This window comes from Urocitellus parryii, chromosome 6 (genome assembly GCF_045843805.1).
Source record: "Urocitellus parryii isolate mUroPar1 chromosome 6, mUroPar1.hap1, whole genome shotgun sequence".
NCBI classification, from domain to species: domain Eukaryota; kingdom Metazoa; phylum Chordata; class Mammalia; order Rodentia; family Sciuridae; genus Urocitellus; species Urocitellus parryii.
In genome coordinates this window covers 114,564,941-114,591,934 of record NC_135536.1, presented here as the reverse complement: position 1 = coordinate 114,591,934, position 26,994 = coordinate 114,564,941, and the positions used below count along the sequence as shown (strand labels likewise).

Genomic DNA, 26,994 nt, shown 5'->3' with positions numbered 1-26,994 from the left:
CTTTTCTCCTGCTACTAGCCAACATCTTTTGATTCCTCTTTCATGCTTCCTAACATCTAATAACTCTATATCCTCATTTCCTGCCTCCTTAATATCTCACCCTTCACCACCACCCCATTCTCTCTTTTTCCACCATTAGAAACTGTAGACCCTTTTGCAAACCTACTGTTTATATTGTAGATAATAAATGAACTCACCATTATGACAAAACCACAAACATTTAATAGGAGCTATTTAGTTTAAGGCCATATATTGTTTGTACTGGGAACTATTAATATTGATCTCCTCCTTAAAGGAGAGGTATTTGAACCCTGCAGAGACACTATAAGTCTATAGGGCAAAAACTGTAACACCTTGGGGGGTAGGGGTGGAGGGCCTGCCTCACATGTGTGAGGCACTGGGTTCCATTCCTCAGCACCACATGAAAATAAATAAAGATATTGTTTAAAAAAAATTAACACTTTGGATCCACACTGCTAGAAGGAAAGATACACGAACAACATGAAAAAACAAGGGAAGAAAGTGCCCCAAACAAACCAAAATACTACATTATTAGAATCCATGGTCAGTATAGAAGAAGAAATGTCAGAGAAGGAGTTCAGGATGTACATAATTAAAATGTTCTGTGAATTAAAGGATGATATAAGAACAAAACACGGGCAGCAAAAGATCATTTTGATAAAGAGCTACATAAGCAAATACATGAAGCAAAAGATTACTTCAATATGGAGACAGAGATTATGAAAAAAAACAGAAATCCTTGAAATGAAGGAAATAAACCAAATTAAAAACTGAATAGAAAGCATCACCAACATATTAGATCACTTAGAAGACAGAACCTCAGACAATGAAGACAAAATATATAATCTTGAAAATAAAGTTGACCACACAGTGAAGATGATAAGAAACCAAGAGCAGAACATCCAAGAATTATAGGATAACATGAAAAGACCAAATTTAAGAATTGTTGGGATAGAAGAAGGCATAAAGCTACAAACCAAAGGAATGAACAATCTATTCAATGAAAATAATATCAGAATATTTTCCAAACCTGAAGAATGAATTGGAAAATCAAATACAAGAGGATTACAGAAGACCAAATGTACAAAATTACAACAGATCTACACCAAGGCACATTATAATGAAAATGCCTAGCATATAGAATAAGGAGAGAATCTTAAAAGCCACAAGAGAAACATATCAGATTACATATAGGGGGAAACCCATTAAAATATCTTCAGATTTCTCAACCCCAACCATAAAAGCTAGAAGATCTTTGAATACATATACCAAGCTCTGAAAGAAAATGGATGGCAACCAAGAATTTTAAATCCAGCAAAATTAAGCTTCAGATTTGATGACTAAATAAAAACCTTCCATGGTAAACTAAAGTTAAAAGAACTTACAACTAAATAGTCTACACTACAGAACATTCTTGGCAAAATATTCCATGAGAAGGAAATGAAAAACAACAATGAAAAACAGCAAAGGCAGGTATTACACTAAAGGAAAAGCCAATCAAAGGAGAAACGAAATCAAGTTAAAAACCAAAAATAAACAAAAATGACTGGGAATACAAATCATGTCTCAATAATAAGCTTGAATGTTAATGGCCTAAACTCATCAACCAAAAGTCATAGACTGGCATACGAGATGAAAAAAAAAAAAAAAAAACACCCAAAACACCCAAAAATATTCTGCCTACAAGAAACTCATCTTGTAGGAAAAGACAGCCACAAACTGAAGGTAAAATATTAGGAAAAAACATACCACTCACGTGGACTGCATAAACAAGCAAGGGTTTCAATCCTCATATCAAATAAAGTAGACTTCAAGCCAAAGTTAGTCAAAAGGGATAAAGAAGATCATTTCGTACTGCTTAAGGAACCACCCAATAAGACATAACAATTATAAATATATATATATACCTCAAACAATGGATCATCTACGTTCATCAAACAAATTCTTCTCAATTTCAAGAGTCAAATAGACCACAACACAATAATACTGGGTGACATTAACACACCTCTTTCACCATTGGTTAGATCTTTAAAAAAAAACTAATCAAAGAAACTATAGAATTCAATAATATAATCAATAACTTAGACGTAACAGACATATAAAGAATATTATATCCATCAAAAAGTGAATACACTTTCTTCTTATCATCACATGGATCCTTCTCTAAAATAGAACATATATTATGCCACAAAGCAACTCTTAGCAATTATGATAGATAGGTAGATGATAGATAGATAGGTAGATGATAGATAGATAGATAGATGGATAGTACCCTGCATTCTATCAGATCATAATGGACTGAAATTAGAAATCAATAAAATAAAAAAATAATAATAAAATAAAAAAATAGAACCTATCCCAACACCTGGAGACTAAATAAGATGCTATAAGATGAACAATGGATTGAAGAAGACATCAAAGATAAGATTAAAACATTCTTAGAGAACACTGATAAAACATATCAAAGATGGCGGGGATAGGGAGTCGTAAACTGTCTAAATGCTGTTTGCTCAGGATCACTAGGCAATGCTGAGCTGATGTGGATCTGGGGCAAACAGTCTGGGCCTCTCAGAACACACACCAAGCCCAGATCAGCTGCATTCAAGCTCCCGTTCGCCTGCTTCTCGAAGCCTAACTGCTGTGACTCAGCACTAACGATCCCACTGAAACAACTGGTGGGCCCTTCTGAACTTACGGAGGTAAATGCCAACTGAGCCTTCATAGGCAGTGGCCACAGGATTGAAACGAGGCTTGGGAGAGACAGTCAAGACCCGCTCATTGCATTGGTCACCTGGCAAAGGGAATGAACTGTCACCATTTGCATGGGATACCACCATGGCAGAGAACTGACGTCACCAGAATGCTGCGAAAGAGATAACTTCATTGAAACCAGTGATGACAGGTGTGTAATCCACTAGCCATTCCTCTCCACACAGCTGGGAAACCTTAAGGGCCCCTCCCAGCTTTCCCATAAGGGCCCCTCCCAGCTCTCCCGTGAGCACAATAGCTAGACCAAGGGAATCAGGAGTGGAGCGGGACTCGCGGCGCGGAACTTCCAGCTATCGCGGCTACCACTCCCACCAGTGCTGACAACTGAGGTCTCTTGCACCAGCTACCGGGGGCGTGGCTACCGGAGGGCAAGCAAATTCGCTGGGGGTTCTCAGCCCCAAGCTTTACAGACTTAGGGTCTGAGGGAATGGCAAATAGTGAGAGTGTGCCCAGGTGTTCATGAAAACAGGGCTCCCAGGAGCAGCAGACCTGGCGTGTAGCCAGTATTGTGGTGAGCGTCGCCGGTGAGCAGGGCCTGGCTTGAGGAAAAGTGGGGAAGTGACTAGACACAAGAGAAGGCCCTACACACTCAGGATTGGAGACCAGCTCAGTCTGGGAGGAAGAGCTGCTGCACAGTGATTGGTTCCCGCCTATTGAGAGGAGAAGCGTGGCCCAGTGGGCACAGCTCCACTTACTGGAAGAGAAGTTAATCAAACTCTAACACTGCATTTATTAATTTTTTTTTTAAATTTGGGGGTTTTGTTTTGTTTTCTTTTCTTTTCTTTTTTCATTTTCATTTTTTTTTTGGTTGTAGTTTTTAAAACTTTTTTTAAAATTTTTAAAATTTTTTTATTTTATTTTATTTTTTATTTTTAATTTTCATTTTTTTATTATTGTTATTATTATTAATTTTTTTTTCTTAATTTTTATTTTCTATTTTTTTTCTTTTGTCGTTTCATTTCTTTTCGATTTTCTTATTCCCCCTTCCTTGAATTCTACCTGCTTACTCTCATTCTCTTTAGTGACTTCTTCCCTTCCCTTCTACTACCTTTCCTCCGAAGCATCAAATAAATATATAGAAGTAAACAGTGACTCAGCAGTCAAACAGAACAAGAAGTAACTGAGCAGCATGAAAAAGCAAGGAAGAAAAGGAGTACAAACAATGCAGGACAGCCTAAATATTCAGGAGGACCTAGAGTCATCAGAAAAATGGTCATATAAAGAACTTAAGGAATACCTTAGACAGATGGAATGGAACCTTAAAGAGGATACGAGACAGCAAATTCAAACAGTGAAAGAACACATTGAAAATAAATTACATAAACAGATAAAAGAAGAAGTTAAGCATCTTTATCAGGAGATAGAGATTATAAAAAAATCAAACAATAATTCTAGAAATGAAGGAATCTATAAACCAAATTAAAAACTCAATTGAGAGAATCACTAACAGAGTGGAGCAAGTAGAAGCCAGAACGTCAGATAATGAAGACAAACTACATCATCTTGAAAAGAGTCTAGCCAACTCAGAAAGGCTGGTAAAAAATCACAAGAAAAACATCCAAGAGATATGGGATAACATAAAAAAAACATACTTAAGAGTCATCGGGATAGAGGAAGGTATAGAGATTCAAACCAAGGGAATGAGTAACCTGCTGAATGAAATAATTACAGAAAACTTTCCAGAAATAAAAAAGGAAATGGATATACAAATTGTAGATGCATACAGGACACCAAACACACAAAATCACAGTAGACCAACGCCAAGACACATTGTTATGAAGATATCTAATATACAGAACAAAGAGAAAATATTAAAAGCTACAAGAGAAAGGAGGCAGATTACATTCAGGGGTAAACCAATAAGGTTAACAAGGGATTTTTCATCACAGATGCTGAAACAACATATTTCAAACACTGAAAGACAATGGATGCCAACCAAGAATTCTGTATCCAGCAACATTAAGCTTCAGGTACAACAACGAAATAAAAATTTTTCATGATAAACAAAAGCTAAAAAAATTTGACGCCAGAAAACCAGCATTGCAAAGCGTCTTGAGCAAAACACTACATGAGGAAGAAATGAAAAACAATAACCAAAACCATCAGTGGGAAGTGCCTCGGTAAAGACAGAGGGCAGGGGGAAAGCTAATCATGGAGAAACAAACTAAATTTAAAAAAAAAAAGATAAATAATCAAACATGGCTGGAAATAGAAACCATATATCAATAGTAACTCTAAACGTTAATGGCTTAAACTCTCCAATAAAGGGACATAGGCTGGTAACATGGATTAAAAAAACAAATCCAACAATATGCTGCCTCCAGGAGACACATCTGATTGGAAAAGACATACAAAGGCTGAAGGTGAAAGGTTGGGAAAAAATATACCATGCACATGGTCCTCGTAAGCAAGCAGGACTGGCCATCCTCATATTGAATAAAATCGACTTCAAGACTAAGTTAATCAAAAGGGATAAGGAAGGATATTATATACTGTTAAAAGGAACCATTCACCAACAAGACATAACAATTATCAATATTTATGCACAAAATAATGGTGCTGCAACATTCATAAAACAAATTCTCCTCAAGTTCAAGAATCAAATAGACCACAACACAATAATTATGGGTGACTTCAACACACCTCTCTCACCATTGGACAGATCCTCCAAACAAAAGTTGAATAAAGAAACTATAGAACTCAATATCACAATCAATAACCTAGACTTAATTAACTGACATATATAGAATATATCAACCATCATCAAGTGGATATACTTTTTTCTCAGCAGCACATGGATCCTTCTCAAAAATAGACCATATATTATGCCATAGGGCAACCCTCAGTAAATATAAAGGGGTGGAGATAATACCATGCATTTTATCTGATCATAATGGAATGAAACTGGAAATCAATCATAAAAGAAGGAAGGAAAAAATCCTACATCACATGGAAAATGAACAATATGTTACTGAATGAACAATGGGTTACAGAAGACATAAAGGAGGAAATCAAAAAATTCTTAGAGATAAATGAAAATACAGACACAACATATCGGAATCTATGGGACACAATGAAAGCAGTTTCAAGAGGGAAATTCATCACCTGGAGGTCATTCCTCAAAAAACGGAAAAACCAACAAATAAATGAGCTCACACTTCATCTCAAAGCCCTAGAAAAGGAAGAGCAAAACAACAGAAAATGTAGCAGAAGGCAAGAAATAATTAAAATCAGAGCAGAAATCAACGAAATTGAAACAAAAGAAACTATTGAAAAAATTAACAAAACTAAAAGTTGGTTCTTAGAAAAAATAAATAGATCGACAGACCCTTAGCCATGCTAACGAAGAGAAGAAGAGAGAGAACTCAGATTACTAACATACGGGATGAAAAAGGCAATATCACAACAGATGCTACAGAAATACAGAAGACAATTAGAAATTATTTTGAAAACCTATATTCCAATAAAATAGAAGATAGTGAAGACATCGATAAATTTCTTAAGTCATATGATTTGCCCAGACTGAGTCAGGAGGATACATACAATTTAAACAGGCCAATATGAATGGATGAAATAGAAGAAGCAATCAAAAGACTACCAACCAAGAAAAGCCCAGGACCGAATAGGTATACAGCAGAGTTTTACAAAACCTTTAAAGAAGAATTAATATGAATACTTTTCAAGTTATTTCAGGAAATAGAAAAAAAGGGAGCTCTGCCAAATTCATTCTATGAGGCCAACATCACCCTGATTCCGAAACCAGACAAAGACACCTCAATGAAAGAAAACTACAGACCAATATCTCTGATGAACCTAGATGCAAAAATCCTCAATAAAATTCTGGTGAATTGGATACAAAGGCACATCAAAAAAATTGTGCACCATGATCAAGTGGGATTCATCCCTGGGATGCAAGGATGGTTCAATATACGGAAATCAATAAAAGTTATTCACCACATCAATAGACTTAAAGATAAGAACCATATGATCATTTCGATAGACGCAGAAAAAGCATTTGACAAGTACAGCATCCCTTTATGTTCAAAACATTAGAAAAACTAGGGATAACAGGAACTTACCTCAACATTGTAAAAGCTATCTATGCTACGCCTCAGGCTAGCATCATTCTGAATGGAGAAAAATTGAAGGCATTCCCTCTAAAATATGGAACAAGACAGGGATGCCCTCTATCACCACTTCTATTCAATATAGTTCTCGAAACACTGGCCAGAGCAATTAGGCAGACGAAAGAAATTAAAGGCATAAAAATAGGAAAAGAAGAACTTAAATTATCACTATTTGCAGGCGACATGATTCTATACCTAGAAGACCCAAAAGGGTCTACAAAAAAACTACTAGAACTAATAAATGAATTCAGCAAAGTGGCAGGATATAAAATCAACACGCATAAATCAAAGGCATTTCTGTATATCAGCAACAAAACTTCTGATATGGAAATGAGGAAAAACACTCCATTCACAATATCCTCAAAAAAAAATAAAATAAAATACTTGGGAATCAACCTAACAAAAGAGGTGAAAGATTTATACAATGAAAACTACAGAACCCTAAAGAGAGAAGTAGAAGAAGATCTTAGAAGATGGAAAAATATACCCTGTTCATGGATAGGCAGAACTAACATCATCAAAATTGCGATATTATCAAAAGTTCTCTATAGGTTTAATGCAATGCCAATCAAAATCCCAATGGCATTTCTTGTAGAAATAGATAAAGCAATCATGAAATTCATATGGAAAAATAAAAGACCCAGAATAGCAAAAGCAATTCTAAGCAGGAAGTGTAAATCAGGTGGTATATCGATACCAAATTTCAAACTATATTACAGAGCAATAGTAACAAAAACAGCATGGTACTGGTACCAAAACAGGCGGGTGGACCAATGGTACAGAAGAGAGGACACAGAGACTAATCCACAAAGTTACAACTATCTTATATTTGATAAAGGGGCTAAAAGCATGCAATGGAGGAAGGATAGCATCTTCAACAAATGGTATTGGGAAAACTGGAAATCCATATGCAACAAAATCCCCTCCCCTTGCCATGCACAAAAGTTAATTCAAAATGGATCAAGGAGCTTGATATCAAATCAGAGACTCTGCGACTGATAGAAGAAAAAGTTGGCTCCGACCTACGTATTGTGGGGTCGGGCTCCAAGTTCCTTAATAGGACACCCATAGCACAAGAGTTAATAACAAGAATCAACAAATGGGACTTAATTTAACTAAAAAGTTTTTTCTCCGCAAGAGAAACAATAAGAGAGGTAAATAGGGAGCCTACACTTCCTGCTTAGATCATCTGTTTTTTAAAAAAAGAGGTGTGCAACCTGTATAATAAAAAGGTTGAAATTTAAAGAATATTTCATGTCAGGGCTTGGGTTATGGCTCAGTGGTAGAATGCTTGTCTAGGATATGCAAGGTACTGGGTTTAATCCTCAGCACCACATACAAATATAAATAAATAAATAAATAAATAAATAAATAAAAGTATCATGTCCAACTATAACTAAAAATTTTCTTTTAAAAGAATATTTCGTGGGATACACTAAGAATAAACTGGCATCTCTTTTGTGATATTCCTGCCAAGAGGATATGAGCTAAATCTAATCATGAGGAAACATCATTAGACAAGCTCAAATTGTCTACAAATTGTCTACTTCTAAAATGTCTCAAGCTAGTACTCTTCATAAATGTCAATATCATGAAATACAAAGACTCAGCTACTCTTTCACATGAATAAGAGGACATGTTTAACTGAGTGTTATGCAGAATTCTGCATTATTCTTCTGCTTTTATAAAAGGCACTAGCAGGACAAATGGAAAAATCTGAACGGGACCTACAGATTAGATAAATAGCATAACAATGTTAATTTCCTTATTTTGATAATGGAACTGCGTTATATAAAAGAAGTCCTTATTTGTAGGAAATATATACTGAAGTATATAGCAATATAGGGGCATCCTGTCTGGAACTTACTTTTAAATGGTTGAAGAGAGAAAATATACATAAACTGACATAAAGAGAAAAAGACAATAAAAGCAAATATAGCAAAATGTTAACAGAATCTGGGTTAAGGGTACTTTATAACATTGTAATATTTTCTGAAATTATGTCAAATTAAAATCTTTAAAAACATTATTAAAAAATAAAAGATATACCAGGAAAAAAAACAAAGGAATGCTGGTGCTAACATTAAATTAAATAAATACTAAAGCAATAAGTATATATCCCAAGTGCCTGGACACAGTGCAAGGCACAGAGCCCATTCTCATAAAGTTCTTGCTCAGTGAGAAGTTAGTAATGTTAACATTATTACATAATAATAAAAGGAATTTATCAGGAAGACATATCAATTTCAAACCTGTAAGCACCTAGAATATAGCTTCAAATATACTGACAGTAAGAAAAATATATTGATACTAGACAAATATATTAAGAGTAAGCACTTACTATAAATACTGATCACATATTATAGGCAATAAGCAAACCTCAGTACACTTCAAAGAACTAATTACATATAATCCACATTCACTGGCCATGATACAATTAAATCAGAAAATAATAGCTATAAAAAGAATAAAAAATCCATACCTTTCAAAATTTTCAAATACACTTTCAAAAAACACATAGATGAAGAAGATATCATAATGGATGTTAGAAAATATTTAGAACTGAATGCAATAAAAATTCAAGACCTGTGAGCAGAAAGTAAAGTGGTTCTCAGAGGAAAAAGTAGAGTCTTAAATGCTTATGTTAGTAAATTGAAAACTGATAACTAAAATGTCAATTATCCATTACAAGAAAGTAGAGAACAGAAGGGAGAATAAAAATCAAAAAAAATCATATTTTACAAGGTTATTAAAAAGTTCAACTACTATAGGTTGGTTCTTGGAAACTACTAGTAAAATAAACACTATTAATTAAGAAAAATGCAAATAAACATTATCAGAACTGACAGGGGACACAACTATAGATAGAAAAAAAGTGTAAACTTGGACAAAAGAAAACTAAAAGAGCATCAAAATAGACCATTATTATAATCATTGAGTCAATACCCAGTCTATTACAGATAAGTTTTACCAAACATCCAAGGAATAAATCATCCTTATTTCATTTAAATTGAGACTTATATCAAATAGAAAACCAAAATGGTAAATCAGATAATATACAAACAGGAAGCAAGTATCAATTTAATCTATGAGGGCAGAAGCATCAATACCAGGACAATAAAAGGAAAAGAAATTATAGACCAATTTTATTTATTATCATAGATATAGCTATTATAAATAGAATATGAGCAAAAAGCTTCCAGGAAAAAAAATGTGTGTATGTGAAATATGTTCCATAATATATGACCAACAATGATAGAATGACTTAAAAATCTTGAAAAATAATTTACAAAGTTAGTAGATTAAATAAGAAAAATCTATATGATTAATCTTAATGTATAAAAAAAATGTAAACTCCAAGGAAACCTAAAATAGAAGATAATTTCTAGCATCTAGTGAACATAGGTAGTGATGTGTTTCCTTTAAAATCAGGAATAGGGAAGAACATCCATTTTTACTTCTCTGTTCCACTTTGTATTAGAGGTTTTCCTAGCTCAAACAAGTAGAAACAATAAAACTGTCTTAATTCTTTCAAGCTGCTATAACAAAATATCTTAGACTGCATAATTTATAAGCAACAGAAATTCAGTGCTCAACAGTTCTGTAGACTGTAAAATCCAAGATAAAGGTGCCATTACATTCAGTGTACTGTGAGGGCCCATCCCTCATAGAAGGCATCTTCTATGTGTCCTCATATGAGTGAAGAGGTGAACAAGCTCTCTCAAACCACTTTTACAGGCACAAGTCTGCGTAATATAAGAGAAGTCCTTATTTTTAGGAAATATATACTGAAGTATATAGCAATATAGCTGATTACCTAATCACCTCTTAAGGTACTACCTCTTAATATGATCACATTGGTGACTAGGTTTCAACATAATTAATTTGGGAGGGAAACATTCAAATACATAGCAAAAATGTATAATGATTAAGGGGAAACTCATTATTATTTGCAAAAAGTTACAATAGTTTAGACAGAAAATCAAAGATAATCTGCTGGTGTACTATTAGAACTAAGTGTTCACAGCAAGGTTGTTGACATAAGATCAATGAGCCAAAATCAACTGTGGTTCCTTACACTAGCAATAGTAAGAGATCTATTTCTTACCAAAAAATTTACAATAATACCAAAAAGCATAAGCTATCTGGAAAGAAATCTAACAGGAAGCATATAAGCTAACTATGGAGAAAAGTATAAAAATCAATAAAGAAGTTTGAAGGCTCAGTATCCTAAACTGATTCATGTCATCAAATTCAAAGAAATTCAAACAGAATAGTAGAGTTTTTCATGAAAATTGATAGTCTATTTCTAGGCTATATATAGAAAAACATAAAAACAAAGTTATTTTTTTTAAGGGTAGGAAAGAAGGGAGACAGGGAGGGAAGGAAGGAGGCAGAGAGGGAAGAAGAAATGGCAAAAAGAAGGGGAAGGACAAAGGGTAAGGCAAAGGAGAAAGGGTAAAGGGAAGGAAAGGGAAGAGAAGGCTGGGAACCTTACTAGCTTTGAAGACATAATAGAGCAGGGAAGAAGATGGCAGATTAGAGGAAGGATGCACTTCCCAGCAGGTCCCCAGCACAAGACTTACAAAGTGAAAAGACTGCTCTCCTCAGTGAGGTGGGTAACAAAAGGAACTCACTGAAACTTAGTACTAGACTGTAAGAAAAACTATAGACACAAACTCAGAAATCAAAGAAATAAAATATTACAGATATACCAGCTTAGCCGGCAGCCATGGCAGTGGCCACTGAGGGGAGATGGAGAATAGGCAGAGCACTTAAAAAAAAAAAAAAATTTTTTTTTTTGGCTTGGAGGAACCTATGTAAGAGAAACTGACTTTCTTTTTTTGTATCAGGACTTGAATTCAGGGGGCGTTTAACCACTGAACCACATCCCCATTTTAATCTTAAGACAGGGCCTCACTAAGTTGCTGAGGCTGATTTTGAACTTGCAATCCTCATGCCTCGGCCTTCACACCCAGCAGGAGACTGACCTTAATGAACAAAGTCTGCCAAACAACAGTGAATCTCACCCCACACATGATCAAGCCCCATCTGAGCCTTAACATTACTTCAACTCATAGAACTGGAGAGACAAATACCCCAAACTAACAACCACACCCAAGGAGGAACTCAGGTTCCACCCCTTGACTTGTACTCATACATCAAAAACAAAGAGGAAATCCGAGAACAAAAGAAAAAACTACACACAAGGACGTGTGTATAAGAGAGAAAAGGAAAACCATCTCAATTGCTGCACAAATCCAAGACTTATGAAAACATGAGGGAACAGGCACACAAGTATCCCTCCAAAATTCACAATTCCTTAACAAAGGATCCCATAGATATGGAAGGAGATGAAATTTCAGAGACAGATTATTTAAAAAATTATCATTAAAATATTCAATGAACAAAGAAGACCTAATGAATGAATCAAGAGAGCAAATACAGGAGATGAAAGACCATTTCAATAAGGAAATAGAAATATAGAAAAAAATAATAATCAGAACTCCTAGAAATAAAAGACACAATTAATCAAATTAAAAATTCACTTGAAAGCATTTCTAACAGATTAGATTGCATAGAAAATATAACTTCAGCCCTTGAAGACAGAACATTAGCCCTTGAAGCTACAAAAACTTGAGTATACAGAATGCAATAAAGGGGAAAGTAATAAAACATGATCAGAATATAAGATAACTGTGAGGCAACATCAAGGAACCAAACCTTAGGATCACTGGAATAAAAGAAAACAAGTTAAAGTCATTAAGAACATTTTCAATGATATAGTAACAGAAAACTTTCCTCATATCAGAAATGACAGACAACCACATACAGGAAGCATACAGAACCAAAAATAGATCAAATCAACAAGAAGCTGCTCAAGATACATAATAATCAAAATGCCTAACATAGAAAATAAAAAAAGAATATTAAAGCTATCAGAGAAAAATCAGGTCACATTTAGAAACAAACCAATAAGTCTACTTCTGGCTTTTCAATTCAGACCCTAAAATCAAAGAGGGCCTGGAATGAGATATTCTAAACTCTTAAAGAAAACAACTGCCAACCTAGATTGCTATACCTAGCAAAGCTCTCTTTCAAATTCGAAAGGGAAGTAAAATACTTTCCATGACAAGGATAAGCTAAAAGAATCTATGACCACCAAGTCAACACTACAAAGAATACTCAAAAATAAGCTGCACACAGAGGAACCCAAAAACAAAACCCAAAGCTCCCAAATAGAGGTAGATCAATAGAAGAATAATCTACTAAATGAACATCAAGACAAGAATTAAATATTAAATATAAATATATATTTAAATATAGCAAAAAATTAAAACAGCAAAAAACTACACATAGTCATACTAACACTGAAAGTAAATTGTCTCAGCTCCCTAATTAGAAGACACAGATTAGCAGAATGCATTAAAAAAAAGACCCAACTATATGCTGTTTGCAAGAGACTCATCTCATAGACAAAGACACTCACAGGTTGAAGGTAAAAATACAGAAAAAATATTCCACATAAATAGAGTCCAAAAATAAGCAGGAGCTATTCTCATATCTGACAAAGTAGGTATCAAGCAAAAATTAATCAGAGAAGACAAAAAAGGCCACAACATCCTGATAAATGGAACAATCTAATGAAAAGATATAACAATAGTAAAAATATATGCCCCAAATGACAGCACACCCAACTATATATATAAAAAATTCTCCTTGACATTAAATCTCAAATAGATCACAACTCAATAATACTGGGTGATTTCAACACATCCTTATCACCAATAGAGAGAGAGAAAGAGAGCCTATCAAAACATAAAATCAATAGACATTTACAACCTAAATAATACTATAAATCAAATAGCCCTTATAGATATCTACACAGAATATTTCATTCCAGAACAGCTGACTTTACCTTCTTCTCAGCAATTCATGGAACATTTTCCAAAACAGACCATATTCTAGGTTACAATGTAAGTCTTAGCAAACAAAAAATTGACAAAATCCTGTGTATCCTATCAGATCACAATGGAATGAAACTGGACATCACAGCAAAAAAATAACAGAAACCACATAAACAAATGGAGATTTTAAAATATTCTTTGAAAGTTGTGATAAAATCCCACCCCACCTCTTTTTTTTTCCCACCCCTCCTCTTGATTGGGACATGGGTGCTTGAATTGGTTAACACTCACTAGACTGTACACATACCATAAGTGCATTTAGCTATATTTAAATTTATAGCCCAACTTACAAAATATTAAATATGGGGGAGTATTTCAAAGGAAGAGTTTCTGTCTCTACTTGTTATGATTCAAGATATATGACTTAACTACAGGTTTTTAAGGCATTAAATTTATGGATGTGAAACAGCACTGTAGGCTCAAGTAGCTGAGTGCTTTAGGTGTAAGTAGCAGAAAACTGCCTAAGAAGCTTGGCAATGATGCAGTAGGGATAGTCGTTCCAGGGCTGATTGAGTGTTAAACCCTCCCTCTATCCTCATTTTCAAAATACTACTGTTGCCCTTCTGGGCAGCCACAGCAAGGAAGATCAGAAGGCAAAAACTCTCCTGAAGAAGTCTAGAACCTACAACACTAGAACCTAGAGCACTAGGTTCATTTTGTAGGGATGAATTTGGAAGGGAGAATTGTTGTTGAGCAAGGACTGCTGTCCTTCCATGGTTTCTGTTAAACAGGATAATTACCTCCCCAATAAATAAATAAATAAATAAAAAGACTCTTTGAAATGAAGAATCATCAAAGAAAAAATTGAGAGAAGAAATCAGAAATTCTCACAAGCAAATGAGAACAGAGATATAACACATTAAAATTTCTGGAATAGTATGAAAGTAGTTCTAAAAGAAAAAAATTAACCAATTAAAAAAATAAAAGAGGAAAATTTATAGCATTGAGTATCTGCATTAAAAAGTAGAGTAATTCCAAATAAATAATCTTATGCTGGGGCTGGGGATGTGGCTCAAGCGGTAGTGTGCCCGTCTAGCATGCACGCGACCCGGGTTCGATCCTCAGCACCACATACCAACAAAGATGTTGTGTCTGCCGAAAACTAAGAAATAAAATGTTAAAATTCTCTCTCTCTCTCTCTCTCTCTCTCTCTTTCTCTCTCTCTCTCTTAAAAAAATAATAATAATCTTATGCTTTACTGCAAGTCCTTAAAAAAGTTAGAATAAACTATTTCCAAAATTAGTAGAAGACAATTAGCCATAATCAAAATAAAGAAAAGACCCAAAAAAACAAAATTAGAGATAAAAAGGCGATATCACCACAGACACTTGTGAAATCCAGAGGATTTTCGAAAACTTATACTCCAATAAACTGGAAAATTCTAGAAGGCACTGACAAATGTCTAGACACATATTATCCACCCAAATTGTACCAGGAAGATATAGAAAATCTAAACAGATCATTATCAAGTAATGAAATCAAAATAGAAATTAAAAGCCTTCCAACAAAGAAAATCCCAGGACCAGGTGGATTCTCAGATGAGTTCTACCAGAACATCAAAGAAAACTAACAGGAGTCTTTCTCAAATAATTCCATGAACTCGAAAGGGAAGAAACACTCCCAAATATATTCTATGAAGCCAGTTTAACCCTGATACAAAAACCAGACAAAAATATATCAAGGAAAGAAAACTATAGACCAATACACCAAATGTGTACAGATGAAAAAATTCTTAAATAAAATAATTTTATTTTTAAATAAAATAAAACCACATTCATAAACACATGATCAAGTGGGGTTCATTCCAGGGATGCAAGGATTATTCAACATATTCTATTTATTCAACTTAAATAGAATTAAGAACAAGAATTGCATGGTCAACTCAATAGAAACAGAATAGGCCTTCAATAAAATCCAGTACCCATTCATTAAAAATAAATGAAGAAGATGGCTGTAAATATATGGATCTGTTAAAAATGCTGGAGAAGCTAGACATAGAAGAAATTTACCTCAACATTTTAAAGATTATCTATGAAAAATCCAAAGCCAACATTATACTGAATGGAGAAAAACTGAAAGTATTTCCTCTAAAATCAGGAACATGACAAGTACCACACATAACTTCTATTCAATATAGTTCTCAAAACACTTACCAGAGCAATTGGGTAAGAGAAGAAAATTAAGGAGATAGAAATAGGAAAAGAAGTCAAGCTATCTCTCTTTGAAAATGACATGATCTTACATATAAAGACCCAAAAAACTTCACCAGAAGACTTGAGCTAATAAATGAATTCAGCAAAGTAGCAGGATACAAGACTAACACCCATAAATAAATGTACTTCCTATACTTCAACAGTGATTCTGCTGAGGAAGAAATAAGGAAAACCATTTCAGTCACAATAATTTCAAAAATATACTTGAGAATTAATCTAATTAAGGAGGTAGATCATTGTAGAATGCTGAAAAAAGAAATTGAAGAAGACCTTAGAAAATTAAAAGCTTCACATTCTTGAATAGGAAGAATTAACATTGTCAAAATGGCCATACTGCCAAAAGCAATATATACACTTAAAGGAATTCTCATCAAAATATCAGTGACATTATTCATCAAATTTGAAAAAAAGAAAGCCAATCCTTAAATTCATCTGGAAGAATTACACACCCAGAATATCCAAAGCAATACCGAGCAAGAGGCATCACAATACCTGGCCTGAAGTTATAGTACAGAGCTATAGTAACAAAAATAGCATGGTATTGGCATCAAAATAAGCATGAAGACCAACAGAATGGAATAGAAGACAGACAGATCCATATATTTACAGCCATCTAATACTTGACAAAGGTGCCAAAAATATTTGGTGAAGAAAAGACAACCTTCTAAACACATGGTGCTAGGAAAACCAGATAGCCATATGTAAAGAATGAAAATATACTAGACCCTATCTCTCAACCTGCATGAAAGTCAAATCAAAATAGATCAAAAACTTAGGAATTAGACCAGAAACTTCACAACTGCTAGAAGAAAACATAGGGTTAACACTCATATTGGTGCTAGCACCAACTTCCTTAATAAGACCCCTAAAGTTCAAGAAATAAAATGAAGAATTAATAATTGGGATGCCATCAAATTAAAAAGCTTCTGCACAGCAAAGGAAACAATTAAGAGCATGAAGAAAAAGCCTACACAATGGGATAAAATCTTTGCAGATTGGTTCTTTGAGAGGGTGTTAATATTCAGAATATATAAAGAACTCAAAAACCAACCCAACCAATAAATGGACAAAAGGCTAAACAAAGACTTTTTCAAAAGAAGAAACACAAATGGCCACCAAATATACTAAAAATGTTCAATATCTCTTGCAATCAGGGAAATACAAATCAAAACTACACAAAGATTTCATCTCACTCTAGTTGGAATGGCAATTATCAAGAATACAAACAATAATAAATTCTGGCAAGGATATTGGGGGAAAGGTATACTTGTATATTACTGGTGGGACTGCAGATTAGCAAAACCACTCTGGAAAGCAATATAGAGACTCCTCAAAAAACTAGGAATGGAACCACCATATGGCTCACCTATTACACTCGTTGGTATTTATCCAAACAAACTAAAATTAGCCAACTATAGTGATATAGGTATCTCAACGTTCAAGGAAGCACAATTCACATCGGCCAAATTATGGAATCAACCAGATGCCTGACAATATAGATGAATGAATTAAGAAATTATAGCATATAAACATACACCAGGGCATTTTACTTAGCCATAAGAAGAATAAAATTATGACATTTACTGGTCAATGGATGAAAATGAAGAACATCATGCTAAGTGAAATAAGTCAGGCTCAGAAAATCAAGGGTCGAATTTTTCTCTCATATGTGGAAGGAACCATACAAGCTTAAAGGATATTTAGTTTGACATGTATAAAATTTTCAAGAGAAAGACTGGCAAATGAACAAACAAACAATAACTATTCTATATCAAAAACATCAGGCCAGGCACAGTGGTACATGTCTGTAATCCTAGTAGCTTGAGAGGCTGAGGCAGGAGGATTGCAAGTTCTAAAGCAGCCTCAGCAACTCAGAAAGGCCCTAAGCAATTTAGGGAAACCCAGTCTCAAATTAAAATTTTTTTAAAAAGGCTGGGGCAAGAGGTGCTGGGGATGTGGCTCAATGGTTTAGTGTCCTTGGGTTCAATTCCCAGTATTAAAAAAAAAATCAGAAGTTTCTCCTCATGATGGTGAAGTAGGCAATGGGTAAAGAAATATAAAACATACTAAAATCAGTAAATTCACAAAAATCATGAAAATGAAAGATGCCTTCACAGGCCAACATTTTTGATGAAATTTCAGTTAGCTGGAAAGCTGATGGGATCTTAGAGACTCTGAGTGGAGAGAATTGTGGTTTAAAACTGCAGGGAGATATTGCACTTGATGCAGACATTCTTTCTTGACAGAAGGCCATCTTAATCTATGATGAAAGTGAGGACAGACAAAGAGCAGGCAGAGATTGTAGTTAACTATGACAAATCAAGTAGGTGTGTAATTGAAGGTCTGTCTACTCAACAGCTATTCCTAGAACACCAACAAATCTACCCAGCTCCCACTCATATCATCTATATAAAGCACATACAGAGAAGCTCCCTGAAGAACTCCTTATCTGAAGCCTCAGAACTGTCTCTAAACAAAATGAATTATTAGTAAAGATAGGTTGGGAGAGTGTGGGTATTTTACCTAGGGAGATAGTTAATGACTTTACAACACAATCAGAGGGAAATGAAGAAGAAATGACAGTTTTTCCTGGCACAAGAGAAACTAGAGTCCACCTATCCCCCAAAGCCAAATCTTTCTTATTTGGGCAATTACACAGTGAACCTGCCTTTCCTCTTTCACTCACCAATGTGTGAAAGGCCAATGTGTGGGATTCAAAAGTCACACAATCCACTGATTATTTTAGAGAGTATTCTCATGGTAAAAAAAGAATTGTTCAGCTGCACAGAATATTCAGCCACTACTTAACGTGGTCCTTCATTTAAACATTAGTAGTCATTGAAAAAAAAAATCAAAATCATGAAAGAAAAAAACATTAAGTGTGATAACTGCCCCAAGGAAAGGAAAAAATATTGTATCCTCAGATTATATTTATATTCACAATTTCATATAATGAACATGTATCATACCCATCATTCTGACAGCTACATAATATATACAATACTTACTACTGTCTATTTTTAAAATATTTTTTAGTTGCCAATGATTTTTTTACTTTGTTTATTCATATGTGGTGCTGAGGATCAAATCCAGGGCCTCACACATGCTAGACAAGCGCTCTACCACTGAGCCACAACCCCAGTCCCGTTTTTTTTTTTTTTAATTTTTAGAAATTAATACAATTTCCTTTCCATAAGACATTATTGCTGCCTAAGCTATAACAGTAATGATTAAAGATAATACTCAACGGGAAATCTAGTAAGCAATTTCCAGGATGTGTATTATGTACTTTCCAAAAGAAAGCCAAAATATAGACAGGAAAGTGCTAGGGCTAATAGATTTCTGTTTTGGATTCTTACCAGACCCAGTGTTCTGAGGACAGATTAAGTCCTGACTGAGCAGTTTCTGGAGATCTAGCAATGCAAAAGATTAACCTATATACATGTCTTTTAAGATAAGTAGTCCAGTTCCAATATTCATACCCTATCTAGGGAGGGATAAATAGCATTTATAAGTTCTAGAATAAATCCATGTCTTAAAGAAGGGTCTGAAATGATTCTAATCTTCTAGAAGATATGAGCATTACATGGCCTGAATTTTCTGAGAAAACTTCAAAATGAAACTAGAGATAAGGCATCTTCTGTCTCAACCTTTTCCAGTATACTACTTATAGCCCACTTAAGTCTTGACTAAGGAACTCAACATCTTGAAAGAGCTATGTTAGATTGTGCCTTTACAAGGTGCTTCAACACTACCAGAAAGTAGTTTTTGGGGTTTTTTTTTACAGTGTTTAAATAAAGAAAACGTGTTAAGTGTTTTTTTCAGAATCAATAAGCCAGTAAGACCCTAAAGACAATCTAGCCCAATGTCCTTGTTTTAGAAAAAACTAAACTGAGGCCCAGAGAATATGTTATCTACCCAATATCACATAATTAGAAGTGAAGCTGAGACCAGAACTAGGCCTTTTATACCCTCTGCAATGCTCTTTCCACTCTATCAAGCAGCCTCTTAAAAAAACCACAAGGCATGTTAATGTGAATCTCCACAACCCCACTTCTCCTCTCTGTGCCTTTTCTTCCTTGTTGCAAAAATTTCTTAATTCATCAATCCTCTCATTCACCAATAACATTCCTTCTTTCTCATTCTTACCCATGACCAAACAAGAAAAGATTCAGTATTCATTTAGTGATAGCTGATTCATTTAGTGATAATACTTCTGTTTCTAGTTATACACACACACACACACACACACTTTAAAATAGGAAAACTTACTATTTTCCAAATCAACATATTTTAAAACTTAATAATTATACCCACAATTTAAATTCAGAAAAATAAATAACTTTAGATTCTAACTTTGTGTAAAGCAATGCTGTAACGTTTGTATAATTTCCTTAAAGGGCACATATTGATTCCATTTTAACACTCACCACAGAAGTGATTTGATTGTGTCGCAGGTTAAGTTCAGTTAGTGAATCCAGTCCATTAAGATTATCAACTTGACCCAAAAGGTTCCTGGCAAGATTCAAAACTCTCAAATCACACAAATGGTTGACATTTTCAATTCTGGTAATCTGTTAAAAAAAAATAAGGGAGAAATGATTAGCATATCTAATAAATATATATATTATAAAAAAATAAAACATTCAAATTCATTGTATTTAGTGACATTTAGTGACAAGTTCATATGAAGACATTTTAACTCTATTTTCAAATTTCCTATGATGTAGATGATATTCACTAATAGATAAAAGAAATCATTCAACTAAAGGATCACATTTTACAATTTGACCACAGTAAATATTTCAAGTAAATTTCATCAAAAAAATCAATCGGTCTACAATTGGGAGGAGTTCTAAGTGCCCAACACTGCCAGGTCCTGTAAAGGCTATGTACTAGCTGCCAAATAGAAACTTACTATGAGCCCAAGGCATAAGCTCACATTGTTTTTACAAAGAAGTCTTCCCTGGAGCTCCAGTGGCGCAATCGGTTAGCGCGCGGTACTTATACAGAAGTCTTCCCTCTTAGAGAAAAGGCAAGGAAAAGAATGATACCAAATTCCCCTTGTTAACTCTATTATACTATTATTATACTATACTATTATTATATTATACTATACTAATGTTAACTCTATTATACTACAAGATCCTGAGAGCAGTCAAGAGTCTGAATGGAAAAATTCAAGGAACCATTATCCCCAGTGGAAGGTCAGAATGGACACTGTTTTATTAGAAGTGTTTATAAGAGGAGAGAGATAGTGCTTAGTCAGGGTGCAATATGCTAGACACTAAATATTTAGAACAAGAGGACTTGAATCATGGAATATGCATATGTACATCAGCACTGAACTGCAGCAGAGGAGTCTGAGTTCATCACCATGAAGTAATAAGAGATCACCAAGATTAAACCCCATTATTTACAGATAGCAAGTGTAGCACAACAGGATATGTTTTTGCATGACACAAAAAAGGAATCTTCATCAATCTCTTGATATAATGTATTTAAGTAACAATGAGTCATCATATTTTTATTATGAACATTAAAAAGAATTCAGTCACTAGAGATTATTCTGTCCATTTGTACTGCCATCATAGTATTATATGAATTTTTTATCTAACACTTCAAAAACATGTTAGCTATGAGAACTTTTTTTAGATTTATAATCCAGTTTCCATGTTGTTATTTGGATGTTTTTACATTCAAGAAACACCATCTAAGTTCCTCTAGTTTCAAGAGAAACATGACGTGTTTATTGAAAATTCACTAATAGATAAAGTAACCTGAGATTATGTTTAAAATTTGTTTTGATTTTTTTCTAATTGATGTAAAATTAATGGAAAAGAACAAACAAGGTTATAAATATTTGCAGATGGCACAACTATATAATAAGATGTAGAGTAAAATATGTCAAAACTAAATAGGTGACACAATTTGAAATGTATGGAATTAGTAAAATTGCAAAATAGACATTGTAGAAAAAGATATCAGTAATCTTAACACAAGTTTGAGAATTTCTCCCAAAATATAAAGAAAAAACAGAGACAGGAAGAAAAAAGATAATATGGGAATATGGAAAACAAGCAGTGTGACTATAATAAACATAAGTAGAAAAGAAGCAATGTTTAAATATGTAAAATAAAATTCTATGAATTCAAGAAAAATATAAATATATAAAGTGAAGGTACTAATTATTTGATCTGTTGCTATGGTTTAGGAGTCCATATGTAAAGGCTTGGTCCCCAGGGAGGTAGTATTAAGAGGTACAGTGGACCTTTAAGAAGTGGGGCCTAGAGGGAGATCTTTAGGTCACTGAGATGTTCCCTGAAGGGTGTTTTGGGTCTTCACCTCATCCTTTCTTTGGGTCTTCACCTCATCCCTGAGAAAGATATCCCTGAAAAAATGGAGTCTTATTGAAGCATCTGTGCTTTCTTAAAGCATCCCTAAGAGAACAAAATCAGAAAGACCAACACCGTTATAGTTCAGAACTGGAATGTCCCCCAAAGGCTCACGTGTTCAAGGCTTTGTCCCCAGTGGCTGGTGTATTGAGAGGTGGTAGGAAACTTTAGGAGGTGGGCCTAATTGGAGAAAGTAGGTCACTGTGGAAGTGTCCTTGAAGGATATATTGTCCCCACCCTCTTCTTTTCCTCTCCTTCTCTTCTCTTGATGGCCACCATGAGGTGAACAGCTTGGCTTTACCACCCCTTCCCTGCCACGATGCCCTTCTTATCACAGTCCATGAAGCAATGGAGCCAGCTGACTATGAACTAGAACCTCTGAAACCATGAGCCAAAATAAATCTTTCCTTCTTTAGAAAGTTAACACAAACACAGAATACAGATCAGAATTGAGAGTCAACCTACTCAGATTCCTCAAGTCATATACCAAATGCTATCTCTTAATTTTTCTACTTTTAAAATACTTATTCAATTATGTCCTTATTAAATCCCCACTGAGACTACTTTTATGCCACCATCACTTCTCACCAAGATTACTATGATTATCCTCTTAACTGTTCTCTGTCCGAAGACAGATCCCCCTCTCCAACTTTTCCATTCTCCAATCCATTTCCTGAATTCCATCATCATTCCTCAGAACACCTTTATATCCACATATCAAATTTGTTTTATTTCATAATGTGCGTTAAATGATTTTTATTTCCAATGGAAGTAAATTCAAAAGAAAAAAATTCTCTTAATTTCTGTTCATTTTTTACTATGTGATGCTAAATTTTTAGAACCAGACATTAATTGTGTCAACTTGAATAGTTTATCTTCTAACTTTTTAGAAACCTAAGGTCACTAAGACTATTCATCTTTGCATTGAAATATTCCAAACTTTTGCTTTTTGGATTCAGCTATTTTGAAACAAGACTCAGATTTTTCATTTGAACCTTGAGAAATAATTCATATAGTATAAAATTTATTCTTAATACACAGAATATCACAAACATGCTGAAATATAAGATATATAATACAGGTGAGCTAACAAGAAATAGAGCATTTTTCATCAACATAATGGTTGGTAATGTTTAGACTGAATGGTGGCATTTATTTACCAGGTGCATTTTTAAGATCCTGGATAGTTCCTATGAATTCTGAAAGATACACTGTAATTTGAAAAACAGAAATATGTCTTATATTTCTCACATATATAATTTAAAATAAACCTAAGAAAAAATTGCTACTATAAAATGTTTCATTTATGTTATAGTTTTTTAAACAGTGTGCTATAAGATAAAACACCAATTCCTTCAATTCCTTACCAAGAAGAAATCAATTAAAAACCTACAAAGGAATGGTAGTGTGAAATCCAAAGTAGTGGTTACCTCTGATGAAGAAATAAGGGTATAAAATGAAAGAAAAACACTTAAGTAGCATAAAGTCAGTAATATTCTATTTCTTGAGTATAGGGTTGCATAATGTGAATATTAAAATTAAGTTACTAAAAAAATAAATAGAAAATTAAGTTGTAACCATAAGGATTACAAATGTTTTTTTTAATCAATTAACTTCTAATGAATTATCATATCTTGCAAAAATAAGCTTAATTTCCTATTAATTTCAATGACCCAGTAAAGTAACTCTTGAAAAATTCAGTGTATGATTCTTAAAACTTTTACAATACCAAATTTCTCGGGCATTTTTCAAAAGAAGAAAAGGGCTGAACAATACCTGATTTCCATGAAGGTCCAAAACATCTAGGCTTTTTAGATTCTCTAAATTTGAGATTTTCTTGATTCTGAAAATCAAAACAAGTACAATAAGTTGAAGAGAAATATGTGTATGTCACATCTATCAGTAAAGCAAAGCATGCTAAGTTGCAAATATTTTATATTTACATTTACATTTTAATATTTTAATTTACTCTCTTCTCTCTCTAAATACATATAATAGTTATAAATATATGTATTAAACAACATATTTTTCTTTGCTTTAATTATATTTTAAAGATGCAGTGCATTAGGAGGAAAGATATAAAAATGTACATTTAGAGAAAAGCAACTCTACCTCTAAGAACCTTAGGTCAAAGCTCTGACTCAAGGTAGTTCCCTTCACCTAAGAATACAATCTGAACTCCTCACTTCTGCCTATAAGGTATTGAACCATCTGGCTGCTGACTTTTCTGCCAGCTTCTTCTACCACAGGCTCACTGTCTCACTCTGTTCCAGTCACAGGGCCTTTTTCTCCTGTGCCTCTAACTTGACAGGTTTATTTCTGCCTTAGATTATTTACCCTTACTGTTTTTTCTGTTTTAATGTTCTTCTCCCAGAATTTCACATGGTTCATGACCTCACATTATTCAGGTCTTAGCTCAAACATCTCAGAAATGATTCTATCTAAAATAGCTATCCTTCTTATCCCCATTATGCTCTCCTTCCCCAGTTTTATTGGACTTTATAGCATTAAGCATTGCCTAAAATTATTTTATTTACATGTATACTATTTTATCATCTCTGTGACCATATCAAAATGCGAACTTCAAGAGGAAAGAAAGCTGGATGCAATGCTACACGTCTGTAATACCAGCAGCTTGGGAGGCTAAGACAGGAGAATGTCGAGTTCAAAGCCAGCCTCAGCAATGGCAAGGGCCTAAGCAACTCAGACCCTGTCTCTAAATAAAATAAAAAATAGAGCTGGGGATGTGCTCAGTGATTAGCGTCCCTGAGTTCAATCCCCAGTACTCAAAAAAAAAAAAAAAAAAGAAAGAAAGAAATTTTGACATGTTCTCTACTCTAGCCTCAGCACTCACACAGTAAAGTACCAAGTAAGTGCCCATAAATTTTAGTTTAGTAAATGAATGACCACAATAATTAAATGGATAAGTTTAATGTTCTAAGGTTTTCCATTATAGAATTATTTATCACACAATTATGCACCATCTAAATGCTCTCTATTAGACCTGCTTTGTAAAAACACTTAAATTTAATTAGAACTTTTTATTTCAGAGCCAGTCTTGGCAATATAGCAAGGTTCTATTTTTAAAAAAGAAAAACACATTTTTACCTTTAAAATGCCTCCTCTAGCCCCTCTTATAAGCTTACCCATTATCCCTCTCATTCCTGTCTTATGTCTACTTTACCTGTATCCCCAACTGGACTCTTCTTACAATAAGAGCAAGGAATACTAGCAACTTTTTCTTGTTCCTAGAGACTCTACCTTATCCTACCACCATTGTTCAGTACAGAGATGGAGAATTGGCAAAGAAAGGACAAAATCTCACCCAATCTATCCTTCTTATCATGTGTCTATCACTACTTATTGCTGTTGTCATTATTTACTTCCTCAAAAAACATTTCTACCTTACTAAATGTTTCCAGAATCTGGTGGGAACCAGATAAAAATTCTACAAAAGTTTTCCTCTTCCTGTTTTACTCTTAAAATACCTAGAACATTTGGAGAAAAATTTCAATATCCTACTAAAATGGCTTACAACAGAGTCGAGCTTTCTTAAGGCAATCCGACCTCAGCTATTAACAAAGATTTTTATTGGGTTATGTAATGCTCCCAAGCTGGCATTCCCTAAAACAATGGTTCTCAAGGTTCTCTGTATATCATATTTACCTGGAGGGCTTGCTAAAACATTGATAATCAGTTCCTTCTACCCTTTTTTGAGCTAGTTTTGTCATCTTTTTTTTTTAAAGAGGGGCACTCAAATCTTGCAAATCTTCACAATTCTCTGAAATAGACATTAGCTTTCATTTTCCTAATGCGAAAACTGAGGCTGAGAGAAGCAACCTTTTTTTTTTTTTAGAGAGAGAGAGAGAGAGAGAATTTTTTTAAAATATTTATTTTTTAGTTTTCGGCGGACACAACATCCTTGTTTGTATGTGGTTCTGAGGATCGAACCCGGGCTGCATGCATGCCGGGCCAGTGCGCTACCGCTTGAGCCACATCCCCAGCCCCTAGTTTTGTCATCTTGCTGGTTTTGCATTATAGAACTAATTAAAATATTGGTCTGTGATTACTATCTATTTTTCTGAGAATTATATTTTATCATTTTGAAAACTATACACCAGGGATAATAGAGATTATTTTAGCTCAAAGTTCTCACATCTAGAGAATCAATGTAGTCTGTTACTCAATAAATAAAACTAAAGACCCGAGAGACGTCGTGCAATCTTCTCATTAGTTGCCTTTGTCGTGGATTCTCTCCTCAACCCCAGTACCTGAAATATCCTAAAAATTGATCCAATTTTAAAGACTTCAGAAGAAAATGAAGGTATCATTTGACCTAAGAGGCTACTGGTCAGATTAGGTATTAATGTGAAGAATTTTCAGAATCCTAGTCAGTTGCCAAATTGCTAAATATTTTCACATTAACAGCAATGTAACCTGAAAGGTTTTTTTTTTTTTTTTTTAAATTCTCTAGGACAGAAATTGAACCTAGAAATAGACT

General features: G+C 34.1%; 1 protein-coding gene and 1 long non-coding RNA gene across 2 annotated transcripts in view; both read right to left on the bottom strand.

Annotated features, from left to right (window-relative positions):
• Positions 1-26,994, bottom strand: part of LOC113182091 (uncharacterized) — a 511,795-nt gene that overhangs the window by 322,287 nt on the left and 162,514 nt on the right. The window lies entirely within an intron of this gene.
• Positions 1-26,994, bottom strand: part of Lrrc49 (leucine rich repeat containing 49) — a 156,218-nt gene that overhangs the window by 111,843 nt on the left and 17,381 nt on the right. Inside the window, exons 7-8 of the mRNA XM_026387798.2 lie at positions 24,270-24,336; positions 20,529-20,672 (exon numbers count right to left, since the gene is read on the bottom strand). Of these exons, the coding sequence (XP_026243583.1) occupies positions 20,529-20,672; positions 24,270-24,336 (211 nt within the window). The remainder of the gene's footprint in view (positions 1-20,528; positions 20,673-24,269; positions 24,337-26,994) is intronic.